At 44.0% G+C, this 15,961-nt stretch overlaps 1 protein-coding gene across 1 annotated transcript in view; it reads right to left on the reverse strand.

Annotated features, from left to right (window-relative positions):
- Positions 1–15,961, reverse strand: part of abcc12 (ATP-binding cassette, sub-family C (CFTR/MRP), member 12) — a gene marked incomplete at its 5' end in the record, with an annotated part of 92,532 nt that overhangs the window by 20,850 nt on the left and 55,721 nt on the right. The window contains 2 exons of the mRNA XM_084197392.1: positions 4,337–4,471; positions 13,695–13,898. Coding sequence (XP_084053518.1) covers positions 4,337–4,471; positions 13,695–13,898 — 339 coding nt within the window. The remainder of the gene's footprint in view (positions 1–4,336; positions 4,472–13,694; positions 13,899–15,961) is intronic.

The following is a 15,961-nucleotide window of genomic DNA, read 5'->3' on the forward strand; positions in this document are numbered from 1 at the left end:
AACTAAACTAAAGAGTCAGTGATACATGATATCTAGACTGGACATAGCCCCCTCCAGGTGTACTGATCCTAATAAACTAAACTAAAGAGTCAGTGATACATGATATCTAGACTGGACATAGCCCCCTCCAGGTGTACTGATCCTAATAAACTAAAGAGTCAGTGATCCATGATATCTAGACTGGACATAGCCCCCTCCAGGTGTACTGATCCTAATAAACTAAAGAGTCAGTGATACATGATATCTAGACTGGACATAGCCCCCTCCAGGTGTACTGATCCTAATAAACTAAACTAAAGAGTCAGTGATACATGATATCTAGACTGGACATAGCCCCCTCCAGGTGTACTGATCCTAATAAACTAAAGAATCAGTGATACATGATATCTAGACTGGACATAGCCCCCTCCAGGTGTACTGATCCTTATAAACTAAACTAAAGAGTCAGTGATACATGATATCTAGACTGGACATAGCCCCCTCCAGGTGTACTGATCCTAATAAACTAAAGAGTCAGTGATACATGATATCTAGACTGGACATAGCCCCCTCCAGGTGTACTGATCCTAATAAACTAAACTAAAGAGTCAGTGATACATGATATCTAGACTGGACATAGCCCCCTCCAGGTGTACTGATCCTAATAAACTAAAGAGTCAGTGATACATGATATCTAGACTGGACATAGCACCCTTCAAGTGTACTGATCCTAATAAACTAAAGAGTCAGTGATACATGATATCTAGACTGGACATAGCCCCCTCCAGGTGTACTGATCCTAATAAACTAAAGAGTCAGTGATACATGATATCTAGACTGGACATAGCCCCCTCCAGGTGTACTGATCCTAATAAACTAAACTAAAGAGTCAGTGATACATGATATCTAGACTGGACATAGCCCCCTCCAGGTGTACTGATCCTAATAAACTAAACTAAAGAGTCAGTGATACATGATATCTAGACTGGACATAGCCCCCTCCAGGTGTACTGATCCTAATAAACTAAAGAGTCAGTGATACATGATATCTAGACTGGACATAGCCCCCTCCAGGTGTACTGATCCTAATAAACTAAACTAAAGAGTCAGTGATGCATGATATCTAGACTGGACATAGCCCCCTCCAGGTGTACTGATCCTAATAAACTAAAGAGTCAGTGATACATGATATCTAGACTGGACATAGCCCCCTCCAGGTGTACTGATCCTAATAAACTAAAGAGTCAGTGATACATGATATCTAGACTGGACATAGCCCCCTCCAGGTGTACTGATCCTAATAAACTAAAGAGTCAGTGATGCATGATATCTAGACTGGACATAGCCCCCTCCAGGTGTACTGATCCTAATAAACTAAAGAGTCAGTGATACATGATATCTAGACTGGACATAGCCCCCTCCAGGTGTACTGATCCTAATAAACTAAACTAAAGAGTCAGTGATACATGATATCTAGACTGGACATAGCCCCCTCCAGGTGTACTGATCCTAATAAACTAAAGAGTCAGTGATACATGATATCTAGACTGGACATAGCCCCCTCCAGGTGTACTGATCCTAATAAACTAAACTAAAGAGTCAGTGATACATGATATCTAGACTGGACATAGCCCCCTCCAGGTGTACTGATCCTAATAAACTAAAGAGTCAGTGATACATGATATCTAGACTGGACATAGCCCCCTCCAGGTGTACTGATCCTAATAAACTAAAGAGTCAGTGATACATGATATCTAGACTGGACATAGCCCCCTCCAGGTGTACTGATCCTAATAAACTAAACTAAAGAGTCAGTGATACAGGATATCTAGACTGGACATAGCCCCCTCCAGGTGTACTGATCCTAATAAACTAAACTAAAGAGTCAGTGATACATGATATCTAGACTGGACATAGCCCCCTCCAGGTGTACTGATCCTTATAAACTAAACTAAAGAGTCAGTGATACATGATATCTAGACTGGACATAGCCCCCTCCAGGTGTACTGATCCTAATAAACTAAAGAGTCAGTGATACATGATATCTAGACTGGACATAGCCCCCTCCAGGTGTACTGATCCTAATAAACTAAAGAGTCAGTGATACATGATATCTAGACTGGACATAGCCCCCTCCAGGTGTACTGATCCTAATAAACTAAAGAGTCAGTGATACATGATATCTAGACTGGACATAGCCCCCTCCAGGTGTACTGATCCTAATAAACTAAAGAGTCAGTGATACATGATATCTAGACTGGACATAGCCCCCTCCAGGTGTACTGATCCTAATAAACTAAAGAGTCAGTGATACAGGATATCTAGACTGGACATAGCCCCCTCCAGGTGTACTGATCCTAATAAACTAAAGAGTCAGTGATACATGATATCTAGACTGGACATAGCCCCCTCCAGGTGTACTGATCCTAATAAACTAAACTAAAGAGTCAGTGATACATGATATCTAGACTGGACATAGCCCCCTCCAGGTGTACTGATCCTAATAAACTAAAGAGTCAGTGATACATGATATCTAGACTGGACATAGCACCCTTCAAGTGTACTGATCCTAATAAACTAAAGAGTCAGTGATACATGATATCTAGACTGGACATAGCCCCCTCCAGGTGTACTGATCCTAATAAACTAAACTAAAGAGTCAGTGATACATGATATCTAGACTGGACATAGCCCCCTCCAGGTGTACTGATCCTAATAAACTAAAGAGTCAGTGATACATGATATCTAGACTGGACATAGCCCCCTCCAGGTGTACTGATCCTAATAAACTAAAGAGTCAGTGATACATGATATCTAGACTGGACATAGCCCCCTCCAGGTGTACTGATCCTAATAAACTAAAGAGTCAGTGATACATGATATCTAGACTGGACATAGCCCCCTCCAGGTGTACTGATCCTAATAAACTAAAGAGTCAGTGATACATGATATCTAGACTGGACATAGCCCCCTCCAGGTGTACTGATCCTAATAAACTAAACTAAAGAGTCAGTGATACAGGATATCTAGACTGGACATAGCCCCCTCCAGGTGTACTGATCCTAATAAACTAAACTAAAGAGTCAGTGATACATGATATCTAGACTGGACATAGCCCCCTCCAGGTGTACTGATCCTAATAAACTAAAGAGTCAGTGATACATGATATCTAGACTGGACATAGCCCCCTCCAGGTGTACTGATCCTAATAAACTAAACTAAAGAGTCAGTGATCCATGATATCTAGACTGGACATAGCCCCCTCCAGGTGTACTGATCCTAATAAACTAAAGAGTCAGTGATACATGATATCTAGACTGGACATAGCCCCCTCCAGGTGTACTGATCCTAATAAACTAAAGAGTCAGTGATACATGAAATCTAGACTGGACATAGCCCCCTCCAGGTGTACTGATCCTAATAAACTAAACTAAAGAGTCAGTGATACATGATATCTAGACTGGACATAGCCCCCTCCAGGTGTACTGATCCTAATAAACTAAAGAGTCAGTGATCCATGATATCTAGACTGGACATAGCCCCCTCCAGGTGTACTGATCCTAATAAACTAAAGAGTCAGTGATACATGATATCTAGACTGGACATAGCCCCCTCCAGGTGTACTGATCCTAATAAACTAAAGAGTCAGTGATACATGATATCTAGACTGGACATAGCCCCCTCCAGGTGTACTGATCCTAATAAACTAAACTAAAGAGTCAGTGATCCATGATATCTAGACTGGACATAGCCCCCTCCAGGTGTACTGATCCTAATAAACTAAACTAAAGAGTCAGTGATACATGATATCTAGACTGGACATAGCCCCCTCCAGGTGTACTGATCCTAATAAACTAAACTAAAGAGTCAGTGATACATGATATCTAGACTGGACATAGCCCCCTCCAGGTGTACTGATCCTAATAAAATAAACTAAAGAGTCAGTGATACATGATATCTAGACTGGACATAGCCCTCTCCAGGTGTACTGATCCTAATAAAATAAACTAAAGAGTCAGTGATACATGATATCTAGACTGGACATAGCCCCCTCCAGGTGTACTGATCCTAATAAACTAAACTAAAGAGTCAGTGATCCATGATATCTAGACTGGACATAGCCCCCTCCAGGTGTACTGATCCTAATAAACTAAACTAAAGAGTCAGTGATACATGATATCTAGACTGGACATAGCCCCCTCTAGGTGTACTTGGATATTGATGAGAAATGGATTGTTGCTGCTGTCAATGAATAATAAAACATGACTAAGACAGTTCCTCTTGGCTGAACCCACGGACTGTATCTATTGGCTCTGAAACCATACCAGAGGTAGAGATGGATAACGGGAAATCTTACCTGTGAATGCTCCATCTGGAAGTTGTTGATCATCTGTGCGTATCGGCCCTTAGCTTTCATCAGAGCTTTGTGTGTCCCTGCCTCCTTAATCGTTCCACTCTCCAACACCAGTACCTCGTCACAGAACTCCAGATACTGACACACACAAAGACAGACAGACAGACACAGACAGACAGACAGACAGACAGACACAGACAGACAGACAGACAGACAGACAGAGACAGACAGACAGACAGACAGACAGACAGACAGACAGACAGACAGACAGACAGACAGACAGACAGACAGACAGACAGACAGACAGACAGACAGAGGGAGGGAGGCGCAGACAAAGGAGAATAGTAACGTTAATAATTGGAGGAGGGGAGCGAGGATATCCCTATCGGGTTCCTCTTTCTGTCACTTTGGATAAAATAAAACCCTTTTTTATCCCCTTTGTGACCCACAACTTAGTCAACTGAAAAAACTCAAATAAATCTGAACCACAGAGAGAGAAAGGGAAAGGACACCCCTTCAACTTAGTGGATTCAGCTATAGACTATATATACACCCCTTCAACTTAGTGGATTCAGCTATAGACTATATATACACCCCTTCAACTTAGTGGATTCAGCTATAGACTATATATACACCCCTTCAACTTAGTGGATTCAGCTATAGACTATATATACACCCCTTCAACTTAGTGGATTCAGCTATAGACTATATATACACCCCTTCAACTTAGGGGATTCAGCTATAGACTATATATACACCCCTTCAACTTAGTGGATTCAGCTATAGACTATATATACACCCCTTCAACTTAGTGGATTCAGCTATAGACTATATATACACCCCTTCAACTTAGTGGATTCAGCTATAGACTATATATACACCCCTTCAACTTAGTGGATTCAGCTATAGACTATATATACACCCCTTCAAATTAGTGGATTCAGCTATAGACTATATATACACCCCTTCAACTTAGTGGCTTCAGCTATAGACTATATATACACCCCTTCAACTTAGTGGATTCAGCTATAGACTATATATACACCCCTTCAACTTAGTGGATTCAGCTATAGACTATATATACACCCCTTCAACTTAGTGGATTCAGCTATAGACTATATATACACCCCTTCAACTTAGTGGATTCAGCTATAGACTATATATACACCCCTTCAACTTAGTGGATTCAGCTATAGACTATATATACACCCCTTCAACTTAGTGGATTCAGCTATAGACTATATATACACCCCTTCAACTTAGTGGATTCAGCTATAGACTATATATACACCCCTTCAACTTAGTGGATTCAGCTATAGACTATATATACACCCCTTCAACTTAGTGGATTCAGCTATAGACTATATATACACCCCTTCAAATTAGTGGATTCAGCTATAGACTATATATACACCCCTTCAACTTAGTGGATTCAGCTATAGACTATATATACACCCCTTCAACTTAGTGGATTCAGCTATAGACTATATATACACCCCTTCAACATAGTGGATTCAGCTATAGACTATATATACACCCCTTCAACTTAGTGGATTCAGCTATAGACTATATATATACCCCTTCAACTTAGTGGATTCAGCTATAGACTATATATACACCCCTTCAACTTAGTGGATTCAGCTATAGACTATATATACACCCCTTCAACTTAGTGGATTCAGCTATAGACTATATATACACCCCTTCAACTTAGTGGATTCAGCTATAGACTATATATACACCCCTTCAACTTAGTGGATTCAGCTATAGACTATATATACACCCCTTCAACTTAGTGGATTCAGCTATAGACTATATATACACCCCTTCAACTTAGTGGATTCAGCTATAGACTATATATACACCCCTTCAACTTAGTGGATTCAGCTATAGACTATATATACACCCCTTCAACTTAGTGGATTCAGCTATAGACTATATATACACCCCTTCAACTTAGTGGATTCAGCTATAGACTATATATACACCCCTTCAACATAGTGGATTCAGCTATAGACTATATATACACCCCTTCAACTTAGTAGATTCAGCTATAGACTATATATACACCCCTTCAACTTAGTGGATTCAGCTATAGACTATATATACACCCCTTCAACTTAGTGGATTCAGCTATAGACTATATATACACCCCTTCAACTTAGTGGATTCAGCTATAGACTATATATACACCCCTTCAACTTAGTGGATTCAGCTATAGACTATATATACACCCCTTCAACTTAGTGGATTCAGCTATAGACTATATATACATCCCTTCAACTTAGTGGATTCAGCTATAGACTATACATTGGGGAGAACAAGTATTTGATACACTGCCGATTTTGCAGGTTTTCCTACTTACAAAGCATGTAGAGGTCTGTAATTTTTATCATAGGTACACTTCAACTGTGAGAGACGGAATCTAAAACAAAAATCCAGAAAATCACATTGTATGATTTTTAAGTAATTAATTTGCATTTTATTGCATGACATAAGTATTTGATCACCTACCAACCAGTAAGAATTCCGGCTCTCACAGACCTGTTAGTTTTTCTTTAAGAAGCCCTCCTGTTCTCCACTCATTACCTGTATTAACTGCACCTGTTTGAACACGTTACCTATATAAAAGACACCTGTCCACACACTCAATCAAACAGACTCCAACCTCTCCACAATGGCCAAGACCAGAGAGCTGTGTAAGGACATCAGGGATAAAATTGTAGACCTGCACAAGGCTGGGATGGGCTACAGGACAATAGGCAAGCAGCTTGGTGAGAAGGCAACAACTGTTGGCGCAATTATTAGAAAATGGAAGAAGATCAAGATGACGGTCAATCACCCTCGGTCTGGGGCTCCATGCAAGATCTCACCTCGTGGAGCATCAATGATCATGAGGAAGGTGAGGGATCAGCCCAGAACTACGCGGCAGGACCTGGTCAATGACCTGAAGAGAGCTGGGACCACAGTCTCAAAGAAAACCATTAGTAACACACTACGCCGTCATGGATTAAAATCCTGCAGCGCACGCAAGGTCCCCCTGCTCAAGCCAGCGCATGTCCAGGCCCGTCTGTAGTTTACCAATGACCATCTGGATGATCCAGAGGAGGAATGGGAGAAGGTAATGTGGTCTGATGAGACAAAAATAGAGCTTTTTGGTCTAAACTCCACTCGCCGTGCTTGGAGGAATAAGAAGGATGAGTACAACCCCAAGAACACCATCCCAACCGTGAAGCATGGAGGTGGAAACATCATTCTTTGGGGATGCTTTTCTGCAAAGGGGACAGGACGACTGCACCGTATTGAGGGGAGGATGGATGGGGCCATGTATCGCGAGATCTGGGCCAACAACCTCTTTCCTCAGTAAGAGCATTGAAGATGGGTCGTGGCTGGGTCTTCCAGCATGACAACGACCCGAAACACACGGCCAGGGCAACTAAGGAGTGGCTCCGTAAGAAGCATCTCAAGGTCCTGGAGTGGCCTAGCCAGTCTCCAGACCTGAACCCAATAGAAAATCTTTGGAGGGAGCTGAAAGTCTGTATTGCCCAGCGACAGCCCCGAAACCTGAAGGATCTGGAAAAGGTCTGTATGGAGGAGTGGGCCAAAATCCCTGCTGCAGTGTGTGCAAACCTGGTCAAGACCTACAGGAAACGTATGATCTCTGTAATTGCAAACAAAGGTTTCTGTACCAAATATTAAGTTCTGCGTTTCTGATGTATCAAATACTTATGTCATGCAATAAAATGCAAATTAATTACTTTAAAATCATACAATGTGATTTTCTGGATTTTTGTTTTAGATTCCGTCTCTCACAGTTGAAGTGTACCTATGATAAAAATTACAGACCTCTACATGCTTTGTAAGTAGGAAAACCTGCAAAATCGGTAGTGTATTAAATACTTGTTCTCCCCACTGCATATACACCCCTTCAAATTAGTGGATTCAGCTATTTCAGCCACACCCGTTGCTGACAGGTGTATAAAATCGAGCACACAACCATGCAATCTCCATAGACAAACATTGGCAGTAGAATGGCCTTACTGAAGCGCTCAGTGACTTTCAACATGGCACCGCCACAGGATGCCACCTTTCCAACAAGTCAGTTCGTCACATTTCTGCCCTGCTAGAGCTGCCCCGGTCAACTGTAAGTGCTGTTATTGTGAAGTTGAAACGTCTAGGAGCAACAACGGCTCAGCCGCGAAGTGGTAGGCCACACAAGCTCACAGTACGGGACTGCCGAGTGCTGAAGCGCATAGCGCGTAAAAATAATCTGTCCTCGGTTGCAACACTCACTACCGAGTTTCAAACTGCCTCTGGAAGCAACGTCAGCACAACAACTGTTCGTCGGGAGCTTTATGAAATGGGTTTCCATGGCCGAGCAGCTGCACACAAGCCTAAGATCACCATGCGCAATGCCAAGCATCGGCTGGAGTGGTGTAAAGCTCGCCACCATTGGACTCTGGAGCAGTGGTAACATGTTCTCTGGAGTGATGAATCACGCTTCACCATTTGGCAGTACGGACTAATCTGGGTTTGGCGGATGCCAGTAGAACGCTACCTGCCCCAATGCATTGTGCCAACTGTAAAGTTTGGTGGAGGAGGAATAATGGTCTGGGGCTGTTTTTCATGGTTCGGGCTAGGCCCCTTAGTTCCAGTGAAGGGAAATCTTAACGCTAGAGCATACAATGACATTCTAGATGATTCTGTGCTTCCAACTTTGTGGCAACAGTTTGGGGAAGGCCCTTTCCTGTTTCAGCATGACAATGCCCCCGTGCACAAAGCGAGGTCCATACAGAAATGGTTTGTCGAGATCGGTGTGGAAGAACTTGACTGGCCTGAACAGAGCCCTGACCTCAACCCCATCGAACACCTTTGGGATGAATTGGAACACAGATTGCGAGCCAGGCCTAATTGCCCAACATCAGGTGACCGACCTCACTAATGCTCGTAGCTGAATTGAAGCAAGTCCCCGCAGCAATGTTCCAACATCTAGTGGAAAGCCTTTCCAGAAGAGTGGAGGCTGTTATAGCAGCAAAGGGGGGGGACCAACTCCATATTAATGCCCATGATTTTGGAATGACATGTTCGAGGAGCAGGTGTCCACATACTTTTGGTAATGTGGTGTATATTGACGTGGGAAGCCGTTAACTGTTTGTTTTAAAACCCCAAAACGACCTCCTGTGAGTCCAGGTTAAACATTTACACGGCAGAGGAGGTACATGCTGTGTTTGCATGACTGGGCGACAAAGAGAACACTTGTTAACTTTGACGGTGCACTCTCTTCTACTGCAGTGGTGGACATGGGGAGGGATGCCCAGGCCATTTACAATAAGCAGTGACAGGGATAGGGACAAGTAACGTGTGTTATGGGTACTCCTTAGGAAGAGGCCTGGGAAACAAGATGGCGCTGCAGTGGATAGCAGCCATTTTACAATTTTGTGTTTTTGTGGGGTTTTTTTACACTGATCTTTACTTTTTTTGTACATTATGTTTCCGCCATCATTTCCTATGACCGAAAACAGCTTCTGGAGATCACAACAGAGATCACTAACCTCGATTTGGATGACAATCTCTATTTCAACGAGTCAGCAGCTCTAGACGTTCTGCATAATCTGGACCAGGCCTTAAATCAGCAGCTCAGGACGTTCTGCATAATCTGAACCAGGCCCTATTCCCCAGGACTCGAAAGAGGAAGCGACGGCGCAAAAGAGGCAGACGAGCCGGCATCCTGACTATCCTCTGTGGTGTTTGTTGAGTCTCTCTGGGGAGGGGTAAAGGACTTGTGATACTAGACGGTGCTACTATCCTCTGTGGTGTTTGTTGAGTCTCTGGGGAGGGGTAAAGGACGTGTGATACTAGACGGTGCTACTATCCTCTGTGGTGTTTGTTGAGTCTCTCTGGGGAGGGGTAAAGGACTTGTGATACTAGACGGTGCTACTATCCTCTGTGGTGTTTGTTGAGTCTCTCTGGGGAGGGGTAAAGGACGTGTGATACTAGACGGTGCTACTATCCTCTGTGGTGTTTGTTGAGTCTCTCTGGGGAGGGGTAAAGGACTTGTGATACTAGACGGTGCTACTATCCTCTGTGGTGTTTGTTGAGTCTCTGGGGAGGGGTAAAGGACGTGTGATACTAGACGGTGCTACTATCCTCTGTGGTGTTTGTTGAGTCTCTCTGGGGAGGGGTAAAGGACTTGTGATACTAGACAGTGCTACTATCCTATGTGGTGTTTGTTGAGTCTCTCTGGGGAGGGGTAAAGGACTTGTGATACTAGACGGTGCTACTATCCTCTGTGGTGTTTGTTGAGTCTCTCTGGGGAGGGGTAAAGGACTTGTGATACTAGACAGTGCTACTATCCTATGTGGTGTTTGTTGAGTCTCTGGGGAGGGGTAAAGGACGTGTGATACTAGACGGTGCTACTATCCTCTGTGGTGTTTGTTGAGTCTCTCTGGGGAGGGGTAAAGGACTTGTGATACTAGACAGTGCTACTATCCTATGTGGTGTTTGTTGAGTCTCTCTGGGGAGGGGTAAAGGACTTGTGATACTAGACAGTGCTACTATCCTCTGTGGTGTTTGTTGAGTCTCTCTGGGGAGGGGTAAAGGACTTGTGATACTAGACAGTGCTACTATCCTATGTGGTGTTTGTTGAGTCTCTCTGGGGAGGGGTAAAGGACTTGTGATACTAGACAGTGCTACTATCCTCTGTGGTGTTTGTTGAGTCTCTCTGGGGAGGGGTAAAGGACGTGTGATACTAGACGGTGCTACTATCCTCTGTGGTGTTTGTTGAGTCTCTCTGGGGAGGGGTAAAGGACTTGTGATACTAGACAGTGCTACTATCCTATGTGGTGTTTGTTGAGTCTCTCTGGGGAGGGGTAAAGGACGTGTGATACTAGACGGTGCTACTATCCTCTGTGGTGTTTGTTGAGTCTCTCTGGGGAGGGGTAAAGGACTTGTGATACTAGACGGTGCTACTATCCTCTGTGGTGTTTGTTGAGTCTCTCTGGGGAGGGGTAAAGGACTTGTGATACTAGACGGTGCTACACTGACACTATGGAGTATTGTATGTAGGCCAGTGACCAAATAATCTCAATTTTATCCATTTTAAATTCAGGCTGTAACAGCAAAATGTGAAAAAAGTCAAGGGGTGTGAATACTTTCTGAAGGCACTGTGAATAGTTAACCAAATACTGTAATTACCCGGACTATCTGCACTGACCCTTTTTGCACTAACTCTTTTGACTCATCACATACGCTGCTGCTACAGTTTATTATCTATCCTGTTGCCTAGTCACTTTACCCCTACCTACAGTATACTGCTGCTACTGTCTATTATCTATCCTGTTGTCTAGTCACTTTACCCCTACCTACAGTATACTGCTGCTACTGTCTATTATCTATCCTGTTGCCTAGTCACTTTATCCCTACCTACAGTATACTGCTGCTACTGTCTATTATCTATCCTGTTGTCTAGTCACTTTACCCCTACCTACAGTATACTGCTGCTACTGTCTATTATCTATCCTGTTGTCTAGTCACTTTACCCCTACCTACAGTATACTGCTGCTACTGTCTATTATCTATCCTGTTGTCTAGTTACTTTACCCCTACCTACAGTATACTGCTGCTACTGTCTATTATCTATCCTGTTGTCTAGTCACTTTACCCCTACCTACAGTATACTGCTGCTACTGTCTATTATCTATCCTGTTGTCTAGTCACTTTACCCCTACCTACAGTATACTGCTGCTACTGTCTATTATCTATCCTGTTGTCTAGTCACTTTACCCCTACCTACAGTATACTGCTGCTACTGTCTATTATCTATCCTGTTGCCTAGTCCCTTTACCCCTACCTACAGTATACTGCTGCTACTGTCTATTATCTATCCTGTTGCCTAGTCCCTTTACCCCTACCTATATGTACATATCTACCTCAGCTACCTTGTACCCCTGCACATCAACTCAGTACTGGTACCCCGTGTATATAGCCATGTTATTACCTGGTACCCCTGCACATGGACTCTGTACTGGTATCCCGTGTATATAGCCATGTTATTACCTGGTACCCCTGCACATTGACTCAGTACTGGTACCCAGTGTATAAAGCCATGTTATCATTGACTCAGTACTGGTACCCAGTGTATATAGCCAAGTTATTACCTGGTACCCCTGCACATTGACTCAGTACTGGTACCCCGTGTATAGCGCCAAGTTATTACCTGGTACCCCTGCACATGGACTCTGTACTGGTATCCCGTGTATATAGCCATGTTATTACCTGGTACCCCTGCACATTGACTCAGTACTGGTACCCAGTGTATAAAGCCAAGTTATCGTTACTCATTGTGTATATGTTACTTGTGTTATTATTTTTTCTATAATTTTTCTCTCTTTCTCTCTGCATTGTTGGGAAGGGCCGGTCAGTAAGCATTTCACTGTTAGTCTACACCTGTTGTTTACGAAGCATGTGACAAATACATGTTATTTTATTTTATTTGTTCTCTAGCTGTTGTTAGGGTGTTTCTGATGGGGTTCTAAACTTCTGGATTTTCTTCTCCCTGTTTTTCAGATATCCTGGTTGGAGGATTCCCAGTTGGAGGATTCCCAGTTGGAGGATTCCCATTTGGAGGATTCCCAGTTGGAGGATTCCCAGTTGAAGGATTCCCAGTTGGAGGATTCCCAGTTGGAGGATTCCCAGTTGGAGGATTCCCATTTGGAGGATTCCCAGTTGGAGGATTCCCAGTTGAAGGATTCCCAGTTGAAGGATTCCCAGTTGGAGGATTCCCAGTTGGAGGATTCCCAGTTGAAGGATTCCCAGTTGGAGGATTCCCAGTTGAAGGATTCCCAGTTGAAGGATTCCCAGTTGAAGGATTCCCAGTTGGAGGATTCCCAGTTGAAATATTCCCAGTTGAAGGATTCCCAGTTGGAGGATTCCCAGTTGAAATATTCCCAGTTGGAGGATTCCCAGTTGGAGGATTCCCAGTTGGAGGATTCCCAGTTGAAGGATTCCCAGTTGGAGGATTCCCAGTTGGAGGATTCCCAGTTGGAGGATTCCCAGTTGGAGGATTCCCAGTTGAAGGATTCCCAGTTGAAGGATTCCCATTCCCTTTTCCCTCCTATATTCAGAGAATCCTCCAGCCAGGAACTGTGAAAAATCTGGGAACTCTGGAAAAGTTTTGCAACCCTAGTTCCTGAACACACCATGAATATACTCAGAGGGAGAAGGCTACAGGTCTTTAGATTATAAGAGAAAGATGCAATAAATACTGTATATTCCTAAATTAGTGAGATAATCAGGAAAACTGACCTACTGTATTTGAGTGTTCAACCAAACTGTAAGCTCATAACCACCCGTCACTCTCTACCTGTAGTTGATGGGTGACCAGGATGATACTCTTCCCCTTCAGTGTCTTCTTGATGCACTCCTCAAAGATGTGTTTCCCTACGTGGGCGTCCACAGCAGACAGAGGGTCGTCCAGCAGGAAGATGTCTTTGTTGGAGTAGACCGCTCTGGCTAGACTGATCCTCTGCTTCTGACCACCAGACAGGTTCAGGCCTCGCTCTCCTATCTACAGAACAGAACCAGCAATACAACCCAGTCAGTACAGGTTCAGGCCTCGCTCTCCTATCTACAGAACAGAACCAGCAATACAACCCAGTCAGTACAGTACAGGTTCAGGCCTCGCTCTCCTATCTACAGAACAGAACCAGCAATACAACCCAGTCAGTACAGTACAGGTTCAGGCCTCGCTCTCCTATCTGCAGAACAGAACCAGCAATACAACCCAGTCAGTACAGGTTCAGGCCTCGCTCTCCTATCTACAGAACAGAACCAGCAATACAACCCAGTCAGTACAGGTTCAGGCCTCGCTCTCCTATCTACAGAACAGAACCAGCAATACAACCCAGTCAGTACAGGTTCAGGCCTCGCTCTCCTATCTACAGAACAGAACCAGCAATACAACCCAGTCAGTACAGTACAGGTTCAGACATCACTCTCCTATCTACAGAACAGAACCAGCAATACAACCCAGTCAGTACAGGTTCAGGCCTCGCTCTCCTATCTACAGAACAGAACCAGCAATACAACCCAGTCAGTACAGGTTCAGACATCACTCTCCTATCTGCAGAACAGAACCAGCAATACAACCCAGTCAGTACAGTACAGGTTCAGACATCACTCTCCTATCTACAGAACAGAACCAGCAATACAACCCAGTCAGTACAGGTTCAGGCCTCGCTCTCCTATCTACAGAACAGAACCAGCAATACAACCCAGTCAGTACAGGTTCAGACATCACTCTCCTATCTGCAGAACAGAACCAGCAATACAACCCAGTCAGTACAGTACAGGTTCAGACATCACTCTCCTATCTACAGAACAGAACCAGCAATACAACCCAGTCAGTACAGGTTCAGGCCTCGCTCTCCTATCTACAGAACAGAACCAGCAATACAACCCAGTCAGTACAGGTTCAGGCCTCGCTCTCCTATCTACAGAACAGAACCAGCAATACAACCCAGTCAGTACAGTACAGGTTCAGACATCACTCTCCTATCTACAGAACAGAACCAGCAATACAACCCAGTCAGTACAGGTTCAGGCCTCGCTCTCCTATCTACAGAACAGAACCAGCAATACAACCCAGTCAGTACAGGTTCAGACATCGCTCTCCTATCTACAGAACAGAACCAGCAATACAACCCAGTCAGTACAGGTTCAGGCCTCGCTCTCCTATCTACAGAACAGAACCAGCAATACAACCCAGTCAGTACAGTACAGGTTCAGACATCACTCTCCTATCTACAGAACAGAACCAGCAATACAACCCAGTCAGTACAGGTTCAGGCCTCGTTCTCCTATCTACAGAACAGAACCAGCAATACAACCCAGTCAGTACAGGTTCAGGCCTCGCTCTCCTATCTACAGAACAGAACCAGCAATACAACCCAGTCAGTACAGTACAGGTTCAGGCCTCGCTCTCCTATCTACAGAACAGAACCAGCAATACAACCCAGTCAGTACAGGTTCAGGCCTCGCTCTCCTATCTACAGAACAGAACCAGCAATACAACCCAGTCAGTACAGTACAGGTTCAGGCCTCGCTCTCCTATCTACAGAACAGAACCAGCAATACAACCCAGTCAGTACAGGTTCAGGCCTCGCTCTCCTATCTACAGAACAGAACCAGCAATACAACCCAGTCAGTACAGTACAGGTTCAGACATCACTCTCCTATCTACAGAACAGAACCAGCAATACAACCCAGTCAGTACAGGTTCAGACATCGCTCTCCTATCTGCAGAACAGAACCAGCAATACAACCCAGTCAGTACAGGTTCAGGCCTCGCTCTCCTATCTACAGAACAGAACCAGCAATACAACCCAGTCAGTACAGGTTCAGACATCACTCTCCTATCTACAGAACAGAACCAGCAATACAACCCAGTCAGTACAAAGTACAGGTTCAGACATCACTCTCCTATCTACAGAACAGAACCAGCAATACAACCCAGTCAGTACAGGTTCAGACATCGCTCTCCTATCTACAGAACAGAACCAGCAATACAACCCAGTCAGTACAGGTTCAGACATCGCTCTCCTATCTACAGAACAGAACCAGCAATACAAC

This window comes from Coregonus lavaretus (assembly GCF_964263955.1).
Source record: "Coregonus lavaretus genome assembly, contig: HAP1_SCAFFOLD_686, whole genome shotgun sequence".
NCBI lineage: Eukaryota > Metazoa > Chordata > Actinopteri > Salmoniformes > Salmonidae > Coregonus > Coregonus lavaretus.